General features: G+C 47.3%; 1 protein-coding gene across 1 annotated transcript in view; it reads left to right on the top strand.

Moving 5' to 3' along the window:
• Positions 1 to 26,666, top strand: part of LOC119376937 (serine/arginine repetitive matrix protein 1-like) — a gene marked incomplete at its 3' end in the record, with an annotated part of 73,848 nt that overhangs the window by 30,417 nt on the left and 16,765 nt on the right. The window contains exon 4 of the mRNA XM_049411508.1: positions 22,862 to 22,906. Coding sequence (XP_049267465.1) covers positions 22,862 to 22,906 — 45 coding nt within the window. The remainder of the gene's footprint in view (positions 1 to 22,861; positions 22,907 to 26,666) is intronic.

Raw genomic sequence — 26,666 nt, 5'->3', positions numbered from 1 at the left:
GATGCAAGACCTGTGCCAATTGCGCCAATTTGATACAATTCCTTATTCTTGCACCAAGCTGAGCACAAAACCGTGAAATTGGTTAAAATTGTGCCACGCTGCGCCAAAATGCCCGACCAGCTAAAGTTTGTTCAGTTGCACAAATTTGAGCGAGAAATGGAGGCCGCGTTGGTCATCTGCAGTGTGGGCATCATCATCCAATACAGACTCTAACCCTAACCCCTCGCGAAAGGAAAAAAGAAAGGTCAAGTTCCACCGCAAGGACGAGGCAATGAATGTTATAGCAACAAATTGTAATGTTATACGAAGTGACGCTGGCAGCAACCTCTTTGTATCCGATCTCACGTAACTACAAAACGTTGGTGTAAGGGAATACGGCCGCTCCAGGGAAAGACGCTCTTTCTGCACAGTGTCTTCATTGAATGCAGCACGTAGCAGGATATACGAGCGCCGTTGATGGCTGCTGAGATAGTGCGCGGCCAGCGGCCTTAGAATCAAAGTTCAAAGTTGCTACTTGAGCAACAGCCACCCCCCCCCCCCCCCGCCCCCTCTCGCGTTTTTCATGCTTGTTCAAGACGGGCGGGGCGTTTGCTCTATGCTTCAATGGCAGGCTTCCCGAGCGGAGTGGTGTTACCGCATGTGCCCTCCGAGCGACGGAGGTGGGCTGGCTCGTTTGATATCTGCTTCAGCCGAGTTCGTCGTCGCACGCACTCACACGCTTTTACCCACGGTAGAACATACTATGCACAGGGATATGTTATCAATTTGGACTTTATACGGGAGATGACGGCAAAAACTCGTCGAGAGTGTCCATATAGTTGCTATCGCAGTAGAAAAGGACAGTAGTTCTCAAATTTCCTGATGCTTGTTTTATTGCGTGCAGAACATTTTTAAGCCACTTTTGCCACAATACATTGGTGTCCTACGGAAAAGCATTCTGAGATTTAGAAGGGGCTGTTTGGTAATAGCTGTCAGGGACACGGCACATTTTGTTCCTTAATTACCTTACTTCGTGCACGCGCCGTGTATTTACGAGTACTAGTGATCGCTGACGTCTAAAAAATTATTGGCAATCATTTGGAGCTGCTGTGTATGGCATTCCTGCGGCCTTGAGGAACAATAGACAAAAGCATATGCCAGTTTTCTTTTTTCGCTACCCCCACTTGCTTCTGCTTTACAAATCTCCCAAATTTCCAGGTTGCCAGGTTCGCAGGTCCACATTAGCATTTGCAGGGCCTGTCGAATTATTTTACAGGTCCTGCAAATGCTAATGTGGACTTAGTCATTGTTCGCACTGTGGGGTGGCTCAACACACTGATTTTATTGAAATAGTAGTGTTCATGTGCACTGTGCATGAACTAGCTGATGTTGAATGGTTTTTACATATTTTGTTTCCTTTTCTAAAAGTAAGCCTTCTTTGTTATACTGTTCCAAATTTGGGATTTCGGGCTAAAAAATTCAGTTTTTTTTTTGTAACCTGCTCCAAATTTGGATTTTTATGCTCCAAAAGCAACACTTTGCTGCTCCAAAAATTGCTCCAAATCCTATTTCGGCTGTTGCATCCCTGCATAAGTCACATAGGCGAGTTCATGATTCTGAAATCTCTCGTGAACACCCCGTATGGCCCAAGCTCGCACGGGACTTGAGCCGCAACTGCCTGAAAGCCCGAATCCAGGACAACAGGCAACAAATACAGCAAGTAAGACGTCGCATGTATTCGGTGGAAACCTGTCTGCGCTCAAAGCTCCATCCCAATGACTTCCATGACATTATCAAGGCACACAAACAAGCTGAAGATTTGGAAAGGGGCAAATGCACTGAAGTCCATCGCTAGAAGCTTGCCCGATTGTTACATCATTGTCAGCCGGAACGTAACAGTTTCAAATCTTTGCATAACCTTTCCTGCCCCGCCACGGTGGTCTAGTGGTTATGGCGCTCGACTGCTGACCCGAAGGTCGCGGGATCGAATCCCGGCCGCGGCGGCTGCATTTTCGGTGGAGGCGAAAATGTTTGAGGCCCGTGTACTTAGATTTAGGTGCACGTTAAAGAACCCCAGGTGGTCTAAATTTCCGGAGCCCTCCACTACGGCGTCTCTCATAATCATATGGTGGTTTTGGGACGTTAAACCCCAGATATTATTTGCATAACCTTTCCTAAAGACATCTGTCGGACAACCACATCAGTCTACTATCAAAAGGCCTGAACTTCGCGATGGCCCCTCGGAGAGTGCCGAAACGTGACATCATCGAGAAGGTGGAGGAGAAGTTGCGGCACATTCAGGACACAACTGGCGTGAACTTGGCTCATAACCGAATTGTGGGTGTCCTGGCGAATGCCAAAAGCTCTCACACGAACCTTACCACTGGGGAACGTGCTGCGCTCGGTGACCTCAAGTCTGATAACTCCATCGTCATCCTTTCTGCTGACAAGGGCAAAGGCACGGTGTTGCTAGACCGAGGGGGTTATGAAGAGAAAATGTACAACATCTTGAACGATCCCTTGCACTTTGTGAAGCTGAACCCTGATCCGACAGCGAAGCCAGAACAGCTGGTTGAACAATTACGGGCACTGCGCAACAAAGGAAGCATCGATCAAACGTTGTACACTGACTATTTTCTTCGGATGGGGCCACTGTAACGATCTATGGGCTGCCCAAGGTGCACAAAGACGGTTGTCCTCTCCGTCCTAGTGTTGTTTATTGGGTCACCAACTTACAACTTGTTGAAGATGTTTGGTTGGATTGCTGAGGCCGCTAACCGAGGACAATACCAGGTCAGTTAAGAACTCATCTACTTGTAACTGATGTGTGCATGTAGCATCTTGATGATGACGATGTGGATGTATTTTGATGTTGTTTCCTTTTTTTAAATGTCCCTGTCGTCTTGGCCATTGAAGTGGCGGAGGCTTGTTTGGAAGAAGATCGGAATTTAGAAAGTCGTACATCCATGTCGGTGGAGGAGATCATAAGTTTGCTGCGGTTTTGCTTGAAGCGAACCTATTTCAGTTTCGCCAACGCAATTTACCATCAAATTGAAGGGTTCCCTATGGGATGGCCTTTTTCCGTTACCGTGGCAAACGTAGTGATGGAGCACGTCGAAACGTTTGTGCTGGACTCACTGCCCTTTCAGGTGAAAATGTACTGTAGGTATGTGGATGACACGTTTGTTATCCTGAAAAGGGCAAATCTGGAGGCTTTCCACGAGGTGCTAAACAGCATACACCCCCGTAGGGGCGTCTGCGCAAACAGGCGTTTGGTGTGTAGCGACACCACGGACCCGAGCTAAAGGGGGAGTTTCGACACCCTCCCACGCCACGTGCGTGGCTTTGCCGTGTCCGGGGAAAAGGGGATCCTGGGGGTTGAGCCGACGCTGGGTGTTTGGACCTTTAAGGCCCCCCGGCAGAGGCAACACAGCCCTTTGGCCCCTGCTTCACGTAGACGGCACCCCTGGGCTGACCCACCCAAGGGAAATCGGTGGTCACCTTCTCCTATCCCCCTCTCTGATCTTTCACTTTCCTATCTTCTTTCGGCGCTGTCCTGTCTCCTATTCCCTTCAGTTACTTCCCAATTTTCATAGGTGGCTTGGGTTAACCTTGTGCAAATAGCCAACTTTGGTCTATGTGCATTGGGTTATAGTAGCGCTGTACGACTGGCGTCTGCATGTTTTCAGCACCATTCTTGTAGCGTCCCCATGTTGGGCTCCGTGGTGGGTGGCCGCCATCGCTTCTGAATCATATTCCACTATCGTGCATAGAGCGTTTCCATTACTAAATGATCGTGCCGCTTCAAAGCGCGTACGCACCGAAGAACTCAGCTTTTTCAGCCGACCAAAAGAAGTATTCCCCACTATCATGTTGTACACAGTGAGAAGTCTGACAAACCAGCTAGGACCGTGTCCCTTTTCGTTGTATCCAGAACACTAACAGACAGCTTAGGTGCTGGCTATAAGGTAACTAAAATGGCTAGTGGAGACCTCCTTATCGAACTCCGTGACAAAATACAATTTGACAAACTGAAGTACCTCCAAACTTTTGGCGACATTCCTATTACCGTAACACCACACCGATCCATGAACTCTGCCCACAGAGTCGTCTCGGACGCAGATCTCCTTGACCTTACTGAGACCGAACTCCTCGAAGGTTGGAAGGACCAGAACGTGACCAATGTAAAGCGAATTGTCATCCGAAGGAACAACCAGGAAATCCCCACAAAACACTTGATACTTACCTTTGTCACAAGCGAACTACCACAAAACATAGAAACTGGATACACAAAGACGACCATCAGACCGTACATCCCAAACCCTCGCCGATGCTTTCAGTGCCAAAGATTTGGCCATGGCTCTCAGAGCTGCCGTGGTCGACCTACCTGCGCAAAATGCGGTGTCCAAGGCCATGCCTCGGACACCTGCAATAAAACTCCACACTGTGTGAACTGCGACGGTGACCACGCTGCGTATTCACGATCATGCCGAAACTGGAAAAAGGAAAAAGACATCATATCATGAAGGTCCATGAAAACATTTCATTTAAAGAAGCGCGAAGAAGGTGTTCGGCCTTTCATGGTTCAACGTATGCTGATGCGGTGCGTCAGGGGGCAGCGCTGCATCGGCCACCGCCACTGTCTCGGCCCACTCAAAGTGAGCCACCGGCCGTGGCGGCTGCCCCCGTGGTGGCAGCAGTCAAGACTGCTCCACCTACCAAGCCACTGACCTCGGCGACTCCAGGGTCGTCGGGTCAAACGACCGCGCCTCGCCAGGCGAGGTCGGAAAAACGAACCAGCTCGCACATGCAGGCATCCAGTGTCTCAAACGAGGCAATAGACACAACTCCGGTACCCCTGGTACCAAAAGAGCGGCGTAGCTACTTGGAGCGCGCAAAGAAAACGAAAAAGCCGATAACGGGGCCCGAGGATGGCCCTGTTACTTGAGCTCCAACTTACTTCTAAAACAACAGCCACTTCCTTTCGTACACACAGCACTACTTTTCTTCAAATATAGAAACACAAATTATACAATGGAACGTCAGAGGACTGCTTAAAAACCTCGACGATATCCAAGAACTTTTACACAAACATTCACCAAAAGTGCTGTGTGTACAAGAAACACACTTAATATCCAAACACACAAACTTTCTACGCAGTTACATCATTTTCCGAAAGAACCGGGATGACGCCATGGCGTCATCCGGTGGTGTTGCATTGTAGTTGGTCAAGGAATAGGATGTACACACTTACCTCTCCAAACGTCCCTTGAGGCAGTGGCTGTTCGAGTGGTTCTTTTGAACAAACTTGTCACCATTTGCTCTCTTTACAAACCTCCACACACTACCACCTGCAAAAACATGAATTCCAGTCCTTAATGGATGAGCTACCAGAACCTTATCTGGTCGTTGGGGACTTCAATGCACATAGCAGACTATGGGGTTACTCTCGCTGTGATGCGCAAGGACGACCAATCGAACAATTCCTTTTCTCTTCTGGCACATGCCTCTTGAATCAGAAAGAGCTAACATATTATAACCTCGCTTACAATACCTACTCGTCCACAGATCTCACCATTACATCTCCATCACTTGTACCTCTACTCAAATGGAAAGTCGTTAAAAACCCTTATGGAAGCGACCACTTTCCAATAGTTCTGAGCACACCAATAGTGAATGAATGTCCTCCACAGGTTCCCAAATGGCAAATCGACAAAGCAAATAGGGAACAGTTTCGTAAAATGGCTCTCTTAAGTTGGACCGACATGTGTGCTTTAAGCATGGATGAAGCTGTAGAATACTTTACTGCTTTTTTGATTGATGTTGCAATTAAATGTATCCCACAAACATCTGGACTGCCCGGCAAAAGACGTGTGCCGTGGTGGAACACCGAGTGTAGAAATGCACGCAAAAAACGAAATAAAGCATGGAGGCTGCTTCGGGAATCTCCTACAGCCGAGAATCTGGACAGCTTTAAGAACATAAAGTCCCAAGGCAGGAGAACGCGCCGACAGGCAAGAAGAAAAAGTTGGTAGTTTTTATCGGGCATTAATTCATATACACAGGAGGCCAAAGTCTGGAACATGGTTAGCAGGGTAGCAGGCCGACAAGCACACATTCCTCTAGTAAACACACAAGGTGACAGCTTGGAAGACCAGGCGAACTTCCTAGGTGCACACTTCGAACAGGTGTCGAGCGTCGCACTACAGTGAAGCTTTCCAAAGATACAAAACAAGAATCGAAAAACAGAAACTAGAGCGCAAATCCACAAAACACGAAGCATACAATGAGCCTTTCTACATTGCTGAGCTACAAGCATTGCTTAACTGCTGCAATAATTCCGCCCCAGGCTCCGACCGTGTTGTATATGAAATGTTGAAACACCTGCCATCTGAAACACAAAAAGCCCTCCTTTCCCTGTATAATGCTGCTTGATTTTCCGGCGAGATCCCCTTGGCCTGGAAGCAAGCCCCGATCCTAAAACAGGGCAAGGACCCATCCTCCGTTACGAGCTACAGGCCCATTACACTAACAAGCTGCCCGTGTAAACTTTTTTGAAAAGATGATAAACCGCCGACTTATACATTTCCTCGAAGGAAACAAATCACATGACCCATACCAGTGCGGTTTTCGAGAGGGTAGATCTCCCTCTGACCACCTTATCCGTATTGAGGCACAAATTCGCGACGCTTGTGTCCACAATCAATTCTTTCTTTTGGTGTTCCTCGATATGGAAAAGGCCGACGCCACATGGCACTTTGGCATACTGCAAGACCTCTCACACTTACGTGTCCGAGGAAAGATGCTGACTGTAATCGAAAGCTATTTGTCCAATCACACGTTCCGTGTTCGAGTGGGTAATGTCTTGTCCAGAATATTTGTCCAGGAAACTGGAGTGCTGCTAGGTGGTGTCCTGAGTTGCACACTTCATATTATAAAAAATGAATTCGCTATGTCTGTGCATTCCGCGGAACATGTTTTATTGCACATATGTGGACGACGTGCAGATCGGTTATAAATCAGGCAACCTTTCAATGTTTGAGCAGCAGGTCCAGCTGGGCTTGAACAAGGTCTCTAAATGGGCAGACGAGAATGGGTTTACACTGAATGCACAAAAAAGCACTTGCGTCCTATTCTCCAGAAAGAGAGGCCTTCATCCCGATCCAGACATTGACCTACATGGTCAGCGTCTGTCAGTAAAAACGGAGCACAAGTTCCTAGGGCTAATTCTAGACACAAAACTTACGTTTATACCACCACATTAACTACATAAAAAACAAGTGCATAAAAACTATGAATATCTAAAAGTGTTGTCGCACACTATGGGGGTAGTGACAGGAAGTGCCTGATGAACCTTTATAAAAGCCTTGTATGCACGCGCCTAGATTACAAGGCGATAATCTATCACTCTGCGACACCTTGAAGATGCTTGACCTAGTCCACCATTTGGGCATTCGTCTTTCTACGGGTGCCTTTTGTACTAGCCCTGTAGAAAGCCTTTACGTTGAATCGAATGAGTGGTCGTTGCACCTCCAGAGATCTTACCGATCTTTTGTATATTTCCTCAAGGTGAACGCAAACGCTGAAAATCTCTCACACATACAATAAAATGATTTGTCCAGTTCTGAACTTTTTCACAACCTACCTTCGATGAGACAGCCCTACTCACTTCGTGTGAGTGGCCTAGCTGAAGAAACGGGTGTGCCACTTCTCGAACACTGTCTAATGGCTCCTGCTCCACATCTCCCACCATGACAGTGGCAGCTTATAGATTGTGATGTTTCTTTCCTGGAAGTATCCAAGTACGCGCCACTTGCGCATATCCGTACACATTTCTTCGAACTCCAGCACAAATACACTTGTCCAGAATTCTTTATAGACGTCTCAAAGTCCGATACTTCGTGTCTTACGCAGCCGTTGGTCCATCTTTTTCCGATTCTGGTATTCTGCACCCTAATTCAAGTATCTTCACAGCGGAAGCTTACGCCATACTTGCGCCGTTAAACATAAACATTAAAACTACAAAAGGCAGTGATATACACTAGAGCACTGCACGGGCCCGGCCAGCCCGAAAGCCCGGGCCCGGCCCGGCCCGCGGGCCGGGCCGGGCCATCCGAAGCGTTTTCCGGCGGGCCCGGGCTGGGCTCGGGCTTGAAAGTGTGGGCCCGGGCCGGGCCCGGGCTTGAAGCCGCGGGCCTGGGCCGGGCCCGGGCTTGAGGCTGCGGGCCGGACTCGGACCTGCTCATTAAAAGGCGTAAGTCGGGCCTTCGAGCACACGCGAATGTTATGCATTCCATGGTCTAAGGTATACTGTGCCAAGCTGAAGTTACACGTATATATATATATATCAACAGCACTAACAATGGTCCAGATCACGGTTGTTCCCATGGGAGGCATAAAGATTTTGGTCTTTTATTCGAGGTTGACACATACAATACATTTCATTTATATTCCTTGGTATTACGTGCCAAAACCACGATATGATTACGAGGATCAATTTCGACAACCTTGAGTTCTCTAACGTGCACCTAAAGATAAGATATACACGGGTGTTCTTGCATTTCGCCCCCACCAAATTGCGGCCGCCGTGGCTGCGGGAATCGCACTCGCGTCCTTGGACATAACAGCGAAACAGCTTAACCGCTGAGCTACCACCGTGGGCAAAGCAACATTTCGATGCATGTACACAGCGGATTTTTGTCCGATCGCCGCTACAAAGCGCACGGCATCATTAATAATCATCATCAACTAATATCCTCTAGCGGGCCCGGGTCGGGCCTGGTCATGAAGCGCGCCCTGGATTAGTTTTAATGAACGCCTGGGACCGGGCCGGGCCCGGGCTTGGAACGACGGGCCCGGGCCGGGCTCGCGCTGGGTTCTGTCATGTACGCCCGGGCCCGGGCCGGGCCCGCGCTTGGAACCACGGGCCGGGCTGGGCTCGGGCTTCATAAAGCGGGCCCGGGCCGGGCCCGGGCCGTAAAATCTGGCCCGTGCAGTGCTCTAATATACACAGATTCCCTAAGCGTGGGAAATGCTTTAAAAACTGAAAAAAAACACAAACCCTGTGTAAATAACGAGGACCCGTGGTCGTAGATCAGGAACACGGCTTTACTTCACGAAGGCTAGCTCCGAATCCCCTCTTCGTTCTCCTTTTCGTTTCCTCCCTGCCCCTACCCCCAAGACTATGCCCCTATTCTATTTTCAACATCCTCTGAGGGGGAGGGCACGAACGTTATATAAGTCACTTCGCTGCTTCCAATGTAACGGTGCTGTCGTTGAATCGTCCACACAACGTGACAGAAACGCGTGGACAGCGCAATTGATGCCGCAGCTTTGCATTTCCGAACGTCACCAATGATAGCTCTTTGATGCCAAGGGCTCTACACCGCAATCTCTTTGCAACGTCGGTGCAGATAAACGAACGCTGGCTGCCGTTGTCCAGCATCACACGCACCAGGAGTCGTCGTGGTCTGCTGTCCGCCCAAACACGACCTGTCTGAAGCAGCACTGACTTGGCTCCCATTTCGCCAGTTGAGGCCGTGGTTACTGTTGGTGGAGTAGTGCCAGACGTAACCAGCTGCTCAGTCGTTCTTGGAGAAGCGGTCATTGCGACAGCGCATGACAATTCGCAGAGGACCGTTAGGTGTCGGCGTCGGCACTTGTTACACGTGAGATTCCGGGAAACTCAGCAAAATTGCGCGACGTGATTGCGTGTTCCGCACCTGTAGCAGCAACGAGAGTTGCGCAGCCTGGCTTTTTTCTCTTCGACAGACATTTCGGCAGTGCATTCTGTGAGGCTGTGAGCTCTGCTGTTGCACAGTACGCAAGACAGAGTGCGCTGCTGTAGGGGCTCCGTCGCAACCAGCGCAGATGCTGATGGAATGGCATGTACAGATCTTGTCAGCGAATTCATGTCATCAGGTACCATGGTCGAGTGGCAAGGATGCGACGACGGCGCTGCTTGCTTTCCTTCTTCGCGCACTTCGACCTGGATTTTCAAAAAAGACAAAATGTCAGTCGCCTTGTGCATTCTTGCTTCAGGGGTTGTGTGCTGAGCTGATGCATCACCATCCTGGGTGCTCTCCTCTTTCTTCTTTTGTCGGTACAATATAGCCAAGTCTTCTGGCAAGCACCTCATCAGGACGCGATTAAGCACCACAGTGTACTGATCAGGTGGTACACCCAGGCCTTCGAGCGCACTTACGTGGAAACGCACGGCGTCATGCAACATCCGAAGCTTCTCCACTTCCTTGGAACTCCTTACCGGGGACAGTGCAAGAAGCTGCTCGATGTGCTCGTTCACCAGAAGTTCTTGTCGACCGAAGCGCTCTTTCAATGTCTTCACAGCAATGTCGTAGTTGTTGTCGGCCAGCCTGATGCCTTTGATCGCTCGCTTGGCTGCTCCCGTCAGGTATGTCAGTAAATACTTGAATTTCTCGATCGGTGGCAACTCGCTATTCTTGTGAATGGTGGCGCTGTAGTGGTCCCAGAATTCTCGCCACTGACGTAAATCACCGGCATACGTCGGGACTTGAAGCGTCAGAAGTGCGACAGACCGGTAACGTGGCATACTGACTGGTCCTTGCGGCGCCTCAGCAGATCCGATGTTGCTCTGGGTGGCTGCTACCCGGTCGCCATTGGGTCCACTCCTAGATGGTTCGCTGAGATGAGTCGACCGTTCTCGCTGAGACAAGAAGAACTGTGCGTCAGCTATCGCGTACAGACTCTTATCGTGGTAGTCCGTTGCACCCTCGACTTCGGCTTCAATAGCTTCATCTTCCGTGAGGTCGAGAACGTCCTTGTCTAGCTGGCGGAGCTCAGTTTCCATAGCCTTCAAAACGGCGACTTGCCTGTTGACCTCGCGCGCCTTGGTGTCAGGGTTCTGCAGCAGTCCTGTCAGTAGCGTAATATTCTGGGAGACACTGGCCCTGACATTTCCACGCACCTTCCGAAGACGCTCGGTCGAAGACATCGTTGTCCAGCACTGACCAGTTCTCAGGTTTCACGGCACCAAAAAATGTAAATAACGAGGACCCGTGGTCGTAGATCAGGAATACGTCTTTACTTCACGAAGGCTAGCTCCGAATCCCCTCTTCGTTCTCCTTTTCATTTCCTCCCTGCCCCTACCCCCAAGACTATGCCCCACTATTCTATTTTCAACTCCCTGTCCTCGTGTTGCTATACTCTCTTTTATGCAGGATCTACTCACATAAACAACATGTCGTAGTGTGCTGTGTGCCAGGGCACCGCGAGATACAAGGAAACGTGTTGGTGGACCAGCTAGCTGCATCCGCCCACGAAAAAGAGTCAAAATACATCCATGAATATCCCTGCACTAGACCTGAAACCTTTCCTCAAAAAAAAGCTCAGGGCCTTTTGGCAAAGCACATGGGATAGGCATACACAAAATAAGCTACACGTTATCAAACCGCATTTTGGTAATTGGCCGCCGACATCAAAGTCACGCCACACAGAAGTTACACTTACCAGGCTAAGAACAGAACACACATACAGTACACACTCATATCTTTTGTCTTGCGGCGATCCACCTTTGTGTAGAGATGTGGTGAAGCACGGTGAGTGCTTCACATTTTAATCCATTGTAATGAACTGGACATGCTTAAAAAAAGAGTACTTTTTACTACCCTGCCGACAACAATTACCACTTCACCCATCAATGTTCATCGGTAGGGAACCGGTTTTTAAACACCAGTCACTGTTCGCGTTTTTAAAAGAAGTCCATAGCTTTGACATCACACACCCAGGCAGTCCGTAGCACGACCTCTGAAAAGAGGTTGTTGCTACGGGAGATACATTAGAGAAGCACCTGCCTCTCCCCGCCTTTGGCCTCAAAGGCCTTGAGGAGGTATTCGTGCTCACACCATATCCTAATTCTTTTATCATGACGACCATTTGGCATTCATTCTCTATGCGTATGTTTCACATCACTCCCATGACTTTATTACCTATATGTTTTACCGCCTTTAGCGCGAGGAATGTTAGGCCCCTATACAGCCACTTAACACAACCATTGTTCACTTTCGCTATCTTGTCGTGGTGCTCTTTGGCCATCACACGGCCCTTTCGCCAATAAACATTATATATCATCATCATAATCAAACAGCATACACTGCGCCGTTCATTTCACGTGCAAAACAGAGAAAGACAATGTCTTGCCTTTTTTTTGGATGTGCTTGTACGTAGGGCTGATAATGGCAGGGTGGAAATGACAGTGTACCGGAAGCAATGTGACACGGGAAGTTTTTTGTCCTTTGAATCTCATCACCCGACCGAACACAAACGGTCCGTCGTGAGGACCTTCTTGTCACGTTGTGATGCGGTGTGCTTTAATCAGCAGGTGGGCCACATGAATTGGAAAACGTGGTTGGTGCACTGAATGATGGCATTAACCCAGGACGTTTATTAACGACACCCAGAAGCGCATGCGAAGAGGAACAAGGAGCGCACCACGAGAAAAGACGACGTCCATTGTGTCTGTTTCTTACGTTCAAGGTATACCCGACTCTGTTCAGAGAGCCTTGTGGCCACTGGGCATAGAAACTGTTTTAGGCCTCATTGCACCTTGGAACACGTGTTCGCTAAGCCTAAAGACCACACATCTGCGAACGATGAAAGCAGGGTCGTCTACAACGTACAATGCAGAGATTGTGACGCTACTTACATCGGCGAAACAGGCAGGAAACGATCAATGGGGCTCAAAGAACACAAAGGAAACGTCACGAATTCCACCCATGCCACGCGTTCCAAGACAGAGCTCGTCGAACACTGCTAGACAACAGGGCATACCTTCGACTTCAACAGTACGACGATGCTGGCTCGGGAACAAAGGTGGGGGCAAAGAATACTCCTGGAATTTTGGTTCATCCGTCGCGGCAGATCGGCTTGCAATAACAACTGCGGCCCCCTACCGGACATTTACAGAGACATATGGGACTAACAGTGGACTGGGCGACCTCCACTCAGGTAGTGCCATGCCAGTGTATACTGAGCATGCCACCTGCATAGGTGGTAAAACATCTATGTAATTTGGCTATATTTTTGTTGCGTTAAGTTGGAGTAAATTTTTTAGAATAAAAATAAGGACATATTGGTCTCACAGAATCACGACTTTTTGCGTATACAAGGCGCACCTTTGTATGAGATGCACGAGCAAAAATCGGAAGAAAGGTGCATATTATACACCAGAAAATACGGTACTAATGGGGGGGGGGTGTTCTGAACCCTCCCCTCCCCCCCCCCCACCCCCACACACACAACACACAAATGATGCAGAGGTGTTGTGCCATTTGGTTCCTGCGCCATTACTAGTGATGTGTTGTAAAAAAACACACATTGCAGTGTAGAAGGAAAGAAGATGACTTGTAAGGGACTCTGTGCACTCTACAGCAACTGTGTTTTAAAGGGGTCATGAAGCACCCCTTGGGCTTGTTGAAAAAACACATCCTGCGGAAAGCCGACACAGCTATGAACTGTTCTGCCAAATATTACAGTCGTGCGCGCCGCGTAAAGGCCACAAGCGGAGCGCGAAGTTGCCGTTTCCTCAGGCACCTTCTTTTCAAACAGAGGCCGGTTCTCACTCTCGTCAGTGGGCGGGCGTCTGCCCATTGACGTCTTGGATTTGCCTGTTCACGTCGCAAGAGACATAACATGCTTATTGGCCAATAGCCGACATAAATCAAAAGCAGTGTTTGGATCAGATGCGCTTGTTCCCGTTGACACTGTGTACAATAGTTGTTGTAGTTAAATAAACAGGCTGAAATATGGAAAAACTTTGTTGCGAGTTTTCAAAGAGATGACCCACTTTCGGTAGAGGCCAACTGTCCTCTGCTGAACTCAGCGCCCGCCCACCTTCGAGCGTAACCTAAATTTGGCCACACTGCCTTTTCAGTATCGCAGCCTCTTGTGCCTCGCTTGTTTCGATTAGTTTTGAATACCATAACTGGCCTCAAATCTTACAAAAGTTGTGTGTGGCGTTGAGTTCTAATGCCACGGATGTCGTGCTGACTTGATCAGTGCGTGCACAGACTGAGTTGCAAGCAAGTTCTTAATTAACAGGCCGAGAGCAGTCCCTCGTGAACAATGAGGGTTGGATTATAGCTGAGGGTTTTAACACTATTATTCTATGACAGAGAATGCGCACGATCATTTAACCTTTGGATAATACACTTCACGTCAAAGATATCCCGAAGATGGATTCAGCGGTAAGGTTGAAATAATACAACCTGAATTCCACTGTCAACTCACTGAGAGTACTTTTGCTTACAGTCGTCTTCAAAGAACAAGTGTTTAAGCTACATAATTTGTGGGGCGTCATGCTGGCCGAAGTGAACACCTTCGGCTCCGAATTCTTCGGTTCGTCGTGTCGTGCCATTATAAAAATGATAAACGTGTGCCCTCTTGGGTGCTTCTCCATATATCGAGAATGCTTCGCTTGCCCGAAATTCGTGGATACCAGCGTGACAGAGGTATCTTCACTTGGCCGAACGTATCTGCATTCCATGGGCGTATGCTGTGGGGCAATTTTAGTAATTTCTGCCGCGAGCTGCATGTCAGTGTAAGTATATGCATATTTCCATTTTGTGCACAGAACCTGCACCCAATACTGAACACATGGAACAACATATACAGTGCAGCCCAAGCTATATATAATTCACAGCAGTAAAGCAAGATGAAAGTAGTGTGTAAAACCTCCTCATGATGCCTATTGATATGTGCACTTCACTGTGACAGTATCTAAGCACAATCCAAAGAAATGGGATGCACAAGGAACTTGGTGTCAGCCTACACATGAAGGCAACTAAAATAGTACAGTAAGGCTAGCTTTACTTTTGAGAAATACGCAACCATGCAGATAGGCATGTTCTAGTATTTTATTGCATTAGTTTGCACTATGGCATCAAAACATGCCGCACATGATCATACAGTTGAGTTTCCTGCAGAAAAGTCTAAAATTGATTGTAGATTCACTTACCCCAATTTATAAAAGCATTCAGCAATGCCCACAAAATGACAACGCGGCCTTCATATATAGATGCACATATTTGCTCACAGATATCTGAAAACTAACGTAAATTTCTGGAATTATGCTTAGGAACTTGTCGGCGTTATCACATGACTACAATGTACCAATACTTCTATTATGCATAATTAGTACATCTATGTTTACAATATACCCATGCCAGCTAGTGCCATCTGCAACTTCATATTTAATTCCTCACTTCATGGCTTATGCATAATTACCACATTGAAAATTAAGCCCAGCATTATGGCTTCGAGATCAACTTGAAGTTCGGCAATTATGTGCCCAAAATGAAAACTTTCCTATAAATAGTGGCTGATGGCTTGGCACATTGGATCCTAGGACTTGATATGCCATGAGGTTGAATAAATTTGACCACGCACTTATAGAGGTTGTAAAGCAGTCAGGACTTAAGTTCACAGTAAAAGAAAGCGGGAAAACAAAACCAAAACACACGTAGAAATGAAGGGGACAGGATGACGCAGTACTAGCAACTGAAGTTTAACAAGTGCTTGGCTTTTTTAGACATGTTTTTACTCTTTCTGCGACTGTGTGATTCTTTAATTTTGTAGTTTTTCATACTGTGTGTATATCTTTTTGTGGTTTGCATTAAACTTCAGTTGCTAGTAGCGCATCATCCTGTGCCTTTCATTCTCATTTCTCTGTGCTGTGGGGGTTTTTCCCGCACTTTCTTTAACTATGAATACGCATCAACTTGCCCAACTGTCCATTTTAGGATAAAATTTGCTGAATAAAGCCGGTTCCATTAAGTGTCATTTTGAACAGTGTGAAATTTTCAAATGCACATGCTACTGGAAAGGTTGCACGCAGTATCATGCATAACACTCTGCATCAATCCCAGTATTTGTCCAAATGCTGTAAGATGTAAGAAATGTTCGAGATAGTGTACAGTGAGGCACAGTGGAGTGTTCCCACAATACACTGTCTCGTACACAAGCAGTGGGCGAGCAACACTTGCTGCTTTGCCAGAAATGTCTTCCTGAAAATGATACAAAAAAGAAGTTCATTAAGCTTTCTGTGTCCATAAAAATGAATTCTCGCCAAGGACTCGCACTTCACTATACTTATTGCAGACCTTTTAATAAAACCTGAAACAAATGGAAAATTGTGAGGCTGCTGTGTAGTTCCTTGTCAGCTTTTCAAGTACACAGGGTGAAAAATACACGAAGGTAAAGAAATGCGAAACAACACCAGAAGTGTTACTCTTGTCCTGTGTACCACCATTCGGGTAGATTTCAATGTCAATCATGTTAGCATTATAGTGTAAAGGGGCATGAATTTTAGTGAGGTTCACTTTTTGTATTTAAACACGTTGGACACTAGGTTCTTGATCAACTGCAGCTGCTCTGTTTAGGACTGAATATTGGGCAACTTTGGTATTGATTCATGGCACAAAATTAACAGCATACTTGTAATGAGGACAGAAGAAGACAAATTGTGTCAGCAGTGAGAATACTGTGTACAGATGATAAACACTATGGCAACATAATTCAAAACAAAATAACGAGAGGAAGAAACACGGTGATTCAACAAGGTGATTCAACAAGGTGGTTCAGCAGGTTCAAGTGACTTTCAGCTGACTTATATCAATGTAATTAAAATAGCCTTGCATAACTAATACATCTCCTGAAGGCTATAAATATGCATGTGTAACCCTGGCAAGTTCCAGTGCTGATATGTGACTAATGGTGACAATACCATAAAATGCATGTTCTTCACAACACACACTGTCACTTTGCGGATGTCTGTCACATCTATGGCCATAATTATGTTTCATCTTATGGTCATAATTATGTGACGATTATGCCACATGTCAACGCGCACAAATTGACATCGAGACAGAGGATCAAGACAAGCAAATCAAGCATGAATACAGCATAAACAGAAAACAAATTTGGCCTCAGTGCACATTTTATTACATAATGGTGTGATAATAGCGGCTTTTTTTTTTTGCTTTAGTATTACTCTTTGAAAACACTCTGCTTCATTTATGCTTTATTGCAAGGAAGGAAATTATGTTGTACGAACATCTTTTTTCAAGGCGCTCTCGTGCATCGATTGGCTGGCCGTGTGAAGCATGTGCTATATTCACAGAGTTTCTAAACACGCATTACACGTCGTCGCTATGTGAGCTTAATGACTTTTCTTTCTTTCTTTTTCGATTTTTCATTGCACTTTTCACGCGACGATAAGGACGCACGAACAGAGGAAACATAAGCACCTCCACCAATTTGTTAAGCTGTTTATTGGGCGGCACTCGGCGACAATGCGCTATGGCGAAAGTCAAGGCAAAAGCACGGGCTCCGAGCACGAGTGGCGTTCAGAAGAGGACGACCCACTCAGAGCCGCTGGAGCGCAACCGTTAAACAGTACCAATTGCTTCGCCACATACTTACCATTGTGTTCCCAATGGTACCGTGAGCGCAGCATGCCCATCATCTGTTTGGTAGTAGTATACACAGCGGCAGGCTCGCTTGAGTCGCTGGGACATTGTCGCACCATATCCCACCCACAGTAAAACCCACGGTAATAAGGCATATTGCACTGTCGTCAAACCACGCATTTCACGTCCAGCGGCGAGAGCAGGCACAAAAGGCGCACATACGGCTGACACAGCTGGGCAGTTCAGAAGCGACGTTCACAAGGCCGAGGTATTCCCATGACGGCTTTGCTTAGGCATTCCGCATGCTGCTGGGGCCAGCTAAAACGACTCGCGTTTCTTTCGCGTTTGCTTTTTTTCCCCCTTTGCGCACGCATACGTCGCGACACTTTTTCAAACCTCGCTTGTATTCCGACACGTGTGATTGTCTGATTCCTCGCTCTCGCCCACGGGCAGGCCGGCTGCAGCCGTCCGAAGGTCGAAGGGCATTTTATCTCGTTTCCTCCCGTTCACAGCGGCCGCTTAAAAATAATCGCGTTTTTTTTTCTTCGCATCGCATTTTCTCTGCACAGGATTTTATTTCGCCTTGAGGCAGGCCGCCTTGGCCAGTTCGTTATCTGAAAGCGTATACTGAGTGTACTACATGACGTCCCAATCGGCTGCATTGAGGGCTTGCCGGCTTTTCCTTTTAGTTTAATTTTGATTTGATGGAAAAACGACATAAGCGAAGTAACTATAGTATCAATGCAAATAGATCGCGTCAGCGCTTACAACGCAGATGCAATAGACCGCGCCGCGGTGCGAGAAGCAGCCGACTGGAACTATTAGTTTCCAGCAGCAGCCGTCAACACCGCCAGGTTACGCGGAAAGGAAACCACAAACATTGAAGCGAGGGGACGTATGGCGCTGGGCGGGGCTCCTCGAACGGCGCTCCCTCTCTCCTCCGGAATGAAGCGAGTTGAGAGGGAGTTGAGAGGGTAATATTGCGATCGCTATATCTCCGGTCCTTCTTAAAGGGACCGACAACCAATTTTGTGGTACCCGTTTTCTTGAGTGCAATGGGAAGCTTACCGGTCAGAGCTTCTAATCACGGAGTGGTAACGCGGAGAACGCCGTGAAACATTTGTAATCAGAGGTTTTCGATCTGCAGCGATTATGCAGTCTTAATATCACATGCTGCAAACAGTGAGAGGTGAGCGCGATAGCGATTATACGCCAGCAGTGGTGACAAGTTATGCCCTAAGTATAAAAAGGCAATGTTACGTTTGTAAGCCTGCGGTGCCGCGACTACTGCTTTCTAGCCTATTAAATTATTTTACAATAGTTATAGCGTTCTTCTGGGGCTTCTTATAGAAGTACTTTGGCCGTACACAGGTCGCTTTATCACATTTTAGTCAAGCCAAGCTAAGCTAAGCCTTCGAAAAAGAAACAAGCGGTAGGATACACCAGCAGTGCTGTTCATGAAGTGGTAGCTATCCTCCACAGATCAGTAAGTCGATGGCATTTTGCGAACAGCAGCGCAAACTCGCGTGCTACTCTTCAAAAGTCTGATACGACGAGAGCAGACGAGAGTCGAGCTACGTGGGAAATGCCGCCGGACGCCGCGCGCATGCGCCGCAGCCTCCGTTTCACTGGAAGCCACGAAAGCAGCGCCGCATCATGCTTTACTTCTTTACCTTAGAAACAAACGGGAATTGACAATAACATACATATTCAAATTTTCAGCCCTCGTTCTGGTGCGTGTAAAAGCATTAGACTACGTACAACAAAGTGCTTAAGACTGCATACGTCTGGTTCATGGCGCTCGCGCTAGGCTGCACGACATGCCGGTTTTTGTTACTTTTAAATGCGATTTAAAAATATAAATCCTACTCAGATCGCGAAAAGTATTCTGGAATCTGTGACTATATTCACGGCCTTTTCATTTCCACCAGGATCTAATCACCCGTTCTGGCCAGTTGTCGGTCTCTTTAAGCTTTTCGAAAAATTCTTTCGGCTGTATATTCCTGGGAAGAGTCCGACTCATTCCAGGGTGTTTTCACGCCAAGCCCGAGGAGTGCTTCATGACCCCTTTAAATAGTCAGAACTGTATATGCAGTTCTTGCATTGAAGAGAAGCTTGTTTTTTACCACTTAATGTAGGTGGATTTAACTGCTGCCAATTTTGGTGCATCATTGAGCACTCAAGAGCGCTTTGGTGGCTGAACAAATGCTATAGATGCTTTTGTTTTTGTCACAGGCAGAGTTGTACATAGTGCGTTACAAGTAATCAATTAAATTTTCTTGTAATTTTGCAATTTGATCGATTACTTTTTTGAAATGTTTTGGGTAATTGAGTTAATTTTCTTGTAACTGATTACCAGTAATCAGTTACTTTTTTCCTCCAAAATCAAGTTGTAACCAGTCTTCTATGGCTGTCCTCGTCCCGAAAAATATGCGACTGCTCTGTAGGTCAGACAGGGTGTTTCTACAGAGCCTACTTTTTTAGCCTTTCCTTAGTCTCACCTGCAACACCTTACCCAAGCGCCAGCAACAGCGAGGTGCAACGCTTAATAGAGGACATGAACACTAGCATTGAAGCACTGTACGAGCTGGTGCACAGGGTGTTCCTACCTTATAATACCACCCATCCCTCCAGCGCACGGATTGAGAGAGTGTTCAGTGTAGCAGCTGACCTCTTAGCGAAGAAATGTGCAAAAATCAGCGACGACAACTTTGAAATACAACTCCTGTTGAAAGTTAATGACGTGGAACACTATCATAGAAGCCATAGTAAGCCTCCAAGCAATCACGGAGCAAACCTCCAGTCTTCTCTCTACCATGCAAACCACAGTAGAGCACTGCACGGGCCCGGGCCGGCCCGAAAGCCCAAGCCCGGCCCGCGGGCCGGGCCGGGCCGGGTAAGGGATTGTTGGATCGGGCCGGGCTCGGGCCCGTGATCTTCGGCTCGGGTAGGGCTCGGGCCTGAGCCAGGCCCGTATTAGGCCCGGATATCATACGTATCTGTATAATCACGCTCCGGACACCCGACGCGTCACGTCGACGGGGATCGCTAAAGAGGCCGCCGGCTGGTTCACTTCGGCGCTCTAATAGTTGTTTTGGAAGCCCTTAGTCCGGTCTCGCTTTAAGGTGTAACATTTTCAAAGATCGAAGGCGGTCACACGAAGACGACGAGACAGCCATCTTCAGGGAACAGCGAGGACGGTGGCTCGCTCTCTAACGGGTGTGCCTCGCTTTGACAGATATGGCACTGCGGTGGCGGTGACTCGGGGAAGTAGGGTGGGACAAAGAACGTTCTTGTTTTGAACACGAAAACGTTGTGTACGTTGGGTGCAGTTGCCTGCCAAGGAGTCAACACGACAGCTTTGATTTATGTAACGCTGCCCAGCCTGGTGTATTCCTACCAGAAGCAGCTAGAGCACGTTATTTTGTTCATTGCATTGTGCAATAGATGAAGTTTACAAACTTGCTACTTTTACTCAACAGCCCTAGCTCGTATGCAATTGATGTAAAACTTAAACTAAAAATGTCTGCCATGTTTTTTTTTTCAGTTTATGGAGGTATATTTTGTAGTAGTTTTTTGAAATGCAAAAATAAGATTGCGTGCTTAGCACTGCGTGCGTACATGAAACAGCCAGCTATGACTCCAATTATATTTTATATTGCCCTGCAATTATTTCGCAAGAGTGTTACGGGCGTAATTAACCGAAAGTATACACAGCACCAGTGAAAGTCGTGACACTGAAAGAAGTTCCTAAACAATCTCTAGAAAATATCTTGTGTGCGGCAGGTATCTTCACAATAACCGAAGGTTGGACAGTGCCTCCTTTATGCTCAAGGCATAACTAGCTGAAACGGGCCGGGCCGGGCCCAAACCTTTCGGGCCCGGGCCGGGTACGGGCCACATTTAAGAACACCGGGCCGGGCTCGGGCGGGCCGGAGCATGGCGTTTTCGGGCCGGGCCGGGCCCAGGCCGGAAAAATCGGCCCGTGCAGTGCTCAAAACCACAGTACCATAAAATTCCGAGCAAGCACCCCCCCCCCCCCCCCCAACGAAGTCAAAATTTCTGCAAAGTGGTGGGGGGGGTCGCTATCTCAGAACGGCACGAAATTCATGATGGCGGCAAATTTCGCGCCAGAAAAAAAACGCAGTGCGCATGGTTTAAAATTTTATTACAGCGAACTTTATTTAGGCCCAGGATTTGTTGTAGCTTTTAATCGCTTTCAAACCATCGAAAGACTCCTCCGAGTCACTTTGACCGCACAAAAAAGACAAGGACAGAGGGAGGTACGACGACACGGACCGCCCGTCGTACCTCCCTCTGTCCTTGTCTTTTTGTGCGGTCAAAATGTCAAACAGTAAGCACCAACTAGGCCAAACGCAAGTTCTCCTCCGAGTCAGTTGCAAAAAACAGGTCGCAGCATTCCGCTTGAAGTCCACCGCTGTCTTCTGCTGGCACCACAGCTCCAACATCGGCCAGTCCGTTGTGCAGGTCGCCGTCCTCCGAGCCATCGAGCGCATTACTAATGCCGCATCCCTTGAAGGACCGTGCCACCGTCTCCTCTGGTACAGCGGCCCACGCCTCGGCAACAAAATCGAGCACATGTTGCCACGACGGCTTCTTCAAATTTCCTTTCGGTGTTCGTGCTTCCTCACGCATATACTGCTCCCACAAATGCCGCAAGGTGGACTTCAACGGCTTATTCCAATACACGTCAGCAGGCTGCAGGATGCTCGTGCGCCCGCAGGCACGTAAAGCATGTCAGGACCACGAAAAACAACAATATTTGTAGAAAAATCCACGGAAACTTTTTTGTCAACTGGATGTGGCAGGCCACTGCTGCCTGGGCGCGTTTTCATGGAGCGTGGGGGGGGGGGCTTTCCTGAAACGGCGCGGATATTTGAAATTGCTAGTGAAGTTGAGGGGGCACTTGCTCGGAATTTTACGGTAGTTCGTTGTAGTTTGAGTGAACTTGTGTTATTGTGTTATGGCAATAAAATTTGAAGGAAAGTAACGCGAAAGTAATCTATTGCATTTCTGTAATTGCTCAGTTACTTTACTGAGGCTGTAATTGACCACTGTAATCAATGACATTTTAGAGGAAGTAACTGTAATTGTAACCGGTTACTTATTTCTGATAGAGTAAAGAAGGACACCGACCATGAAATAAAGTACGGAAAAAGACGTTTCAGGATTGTGAACAAGGCTTCCGCCAGGGGAACCAAAACGTCTTTTTCTGTACTTTATTTCATGGTTGGTGTCTTTCTTTTATTCTTTCATGTTACTTCCCAACCACGGGCTTCTGTCAAAGCCTCGACTTCATTACTTATTTTCTGCAACTTGTACAAGTGTGGTCACAGGCAATGCTGCATGGTCTTTGTGCTTTTCTCCTCAAAGTGGGGTGACTAAGTGGTGTTCTTTTCTCCTGCCTCTCGGAGCAGCACTTTGCCTCTCGGACGCATCGCCTGGCTGTGGGTTCTCATGGGGTGTGATATCGGGGAACACTGTGCCTCATTAATTGCCGTCAGTTATGCCTCTTCGCATTTCTTTCCGATATTTCACTGGAGTTATGGTCCATATTCATTAGTAGAGAATGTAGAGAAAACTGTGAAATTGGTATCATTATGCAAGTGTCACTTTTTTTTTGCTGCTCAATTCTTTTTCATTTGTGACGCTTCAGCAACTGCTGGAAGTATGTGTGACTTAAAGGCCAACTCCAGCGATTTTTTGAGGTCGATGGATCTCAATGAAATTCGCTGGGTACGTTCCTTTGCCGTTTCCGTCATTATGCCAAATTACAGGCTTGAGACATGCGCAGATTGCTTGCAAATGAATTTTAAATATTGTCTGCAGACGCCCTCCTGGCTTCCCACAATTATTGGCAACATTGCATCTGTGACGTCAGTATGGGAAGGCGGCGTAAGTGACGCAGCCGAGGGCACCGCTAACTTCGGCGCTTCGGCCGCTACAGCAAGCGTCTGCTGTGCACAAGGCGACAGACAACGCTGGTTTGGCCGGCACTTCGCTGGTCGTCCCGACTGTCACAGTTTTCATACTCCTGCGTGGCCAGCATGCCTTGCACGACTTCCGGTTCGTTCGTAACGCTACGTCATACGTAGACAGTACACTTGGTTGGGTTTCGGTTTTGGTGTTGCGCTTTTTTGCTTATTTAAAATTATTCTCCAATTTGCCGAGTATTTCTGCTATCGGGCCCGTAACAGGAGCGTCTCAGGAACATAAAAGCACCATTACTTCGACATGGCCAAAAAATCGCCGGAGTTGGCCTTAATGTCAATTTCGATCAAGCACAGTGGTAGCGTGCTGCCATCATAAAAAAAGACATGCCAGAAAGCCCAAAAGAGAATCTTCCATCAGTTATCGGTACGTCCTGAAGAAATGGCCACTGTTCGCTATTTAAGGCCAACCCTCAGGTAGTGGAGTTCTGGGACGAACTTTGCGCTTGAAAAGAATGCCACTGCACTGCCCCTCATGCTCTGGCAATACCTCCACTCTCAGCCACTGATAGCAGGCAGAGGCAAAACTGTTGGAGTAGCACACAGATGTGCCTGTGCCTGTAAGTCCCAGGAGGCAGCAGCCACAAGTGGTTGGAGAAATCTGCTTTGGTAATTGGTGAAAATATCCTGTCGCAGTGCCCACCCAAAATTTGAGAGGCTGGCTGCCATCCTAGGATGATGCTCTCTGCTTGGACTCGGTTTGCTCCATGATGTCGTGCCACTGCTGGTTAGACGATCCATCAAAGATGAACACTCCCTGTTGTGGGAGGGTTGATGTTGCTTTCCCAGTCTTTTCTTTCTTCAGAACAAGTGCAACAGAGTAATTGCATGCTGTGCATGGAAACAAATGTAACCATGCTGCAGCTTGTGTCGCCATTATGGTGCTACACATTTCGGTTTCAGTTAAATAAAATACGTCCACCTACAGTTGCTTCCTGTAGGCAGCATATGTGGTTCCTAATCAAAGGAGAGCTGCACAAGAAGCTGCTGGGGGCGCTCCCCAAAGGCCAGATTACTGAGTGTCGGGGTGGAATTTTATGCTTTTTATTCAACCACTTATATATTCGAGTCCTCATTGAAGTGGGCACAAAAACAAATAGTGGGTAACAATACAAATTTTGGGAAAGCGGGTGGCTATAGTGCAGAAACGGATAAATGATTCCAAAATGCAATAGGAAATCGCGAGAAAGGATAGGGCGGCATTTTTCGAGGAGGGCATGGAGAAGTGGTTCCTGGCCAAAACAGTGTGAGTGCAGTTTTCCAGGGATGCATTGTCTGATGCTGTTCTTTTAAATGGGCACTAAAGACAATATTAAGTTGACGTTGATTGTGGAAATAGCGGTCCAGAAACCTCGTAGGGCTACTTTGTGCCAAGGAAGTGCCTATTTTGAAATAAAATCGCGTTTTAGTGGTCCGCATCGCGTTAGCGCACTTCAGATCACCCGCCTGAAAGTGGTTTTTCTAATGTCGCTGTTGCCGTGCCCAACGTTGCCCGCCTTCACTGCGTAGCAGCGTGCACTGGCAGCATGCACCATTCGGGCATCGGTAACATCACATGCATACGGAATTTTGTCGAACTTTCTGTCAGAGCAACTTCACGAGCACGCAAAACACACGCGGCAGTACGCGATCCCGAAACTACCACTGAGACGCGACCGCGTGAGGGAAGCAGGGCGCCGGGTGAAGCGCAGTTCGGCAAAAACAGAACCTTTCAACCCCGCGCGCCGTTCCGATGGCAACGCCAAAGAGGTTCTTTTTTCCATTAATCAAACAGAAACGAACAAGCAGCATTTTATTACTTCTCTTGATGCACGGAAGGTTCTTTTTTTATTGCAACACGTTTGATTATGAGTGATTAATTGTAGTCAGATTCTCTCACGTCATCGCGATAATTTTCAAAATGTCCCGCTCATGGCACTCATCGTGTGATACATTTAGCTTAATTTCTCGGTAAGTAGGGCACTGCTGTTGATAATATTACCGTTTTAGATGTTGTCATACATTGAGCTTTCACTCAGACATAAATTGTTATTTGCCTTTAGTGTCCCTTTAACGCTTTTCGCGCTTCATCAGTGGTCATAGCAACACTGTGTTTGCATTATCAGCAGGAACAATGGATAAGAGCAGCACCAAGTTGAAGGAAAAGGCATCACTGCAACGGTTAAATACATGAACTGTAATTTGGTTCCCAGAAATGTAACTGCAAATTGCCAAGAAGTAATTGGATATTCCTTTGCAGCAGGCATTATCCACCCTCATTGTGTGCACACATTGAGTACATAGTTGACAATAGTGTGTGTCGCTGTTTAACATGTAATTGACTAGTGCTGGACGTGTAAAAAAAAACTCATCTGACAAGTCGCACAAATTTAGCTTTGAACTGACTGGCTTAGCTTGTTTTGGGAGCAGCCTGCAGCTCAATTACAGTACACTCAAACAGAACCTGAAGGGACCAGCCAAATGTTCCATTTACTGAAAGATGAACAAGGGTGCAGAAAACAAGTACGAAACCACCGTATTTACTCAAATCTAGGCCGGCCCCGATTCTAAGCCGACCCCCGAAATTCGAAAGGCCAGAAAAAAAAAAACTTAATCATTGTGCTTGAATCTAAGTCGACCCTCCCTCCCCCACACACACTTTCGCACATCGTTTTCCAAAAAAAAAAAAACATCGGCTTAGATCGAATAAATACGGCAATCTTGTCAGAAGCACTTGTTCCATATGTACTCAGAGTCCACTGTTGTAAACACTGTTGGCGATGATGAAAACTAAAATTTATGTTTTAATTCATGGGGAAATTAGCAACTGGTCACGATTATGAATATTGCTAGGCAAGCTGCATTAACGTCTCAAGTTTCAATTTTCTTTTACATTAAGGCCAACTCCGACGATTTTTCGAGCTCAATGGATGTCAATAAAATTCACTGGGTACGTCCTTTTCATGCTGCCGTCATTCTTGCCAAATTACAAGCTAGAGATACGCAGATTCATTACAAATGAATTTTTGTTGATTGCCCCGCCTCCCCACCTTGCTTCCTTGAATTATTGGCAACATTGTGTGCATGACGTCATTTTTGGCAAAGTGGAAGGGACTGAATCGAGGGGCCACTCAACGTCTGGCTATCTGCAAGGCAACAATCGTGTTGTTTGGCCAGTGCTTCGTTGGCTGGGCGTGCGAATTTCAGTTCCTTGGGTGTGCATGCGATGGGTGGCAAGTGGTGTTGCGTTGCG

The sequence above is a fragment of the Rhipicephalus sanguineus genome, unplaced genomic scaffold (genome assembly GCF_013339695.2).
Source record: "Rhipicephalus sanguineus isolate Rsan-2018 unplaced genomic scaffold, BIME_Rsan_1.4 Seq285, whole genome shotgun sequence".
NCBI lineage: Eukaryota > Metazoa > Arthropoda > Arachnida > Ixodida > Ixodidae > Rhipicephalus > Rhipicephalus sanguineus.
Note: the sequence above shows the minus strand (reverse complement) of the source record. Positions and strands in the feature narration are given on the sequence as shown.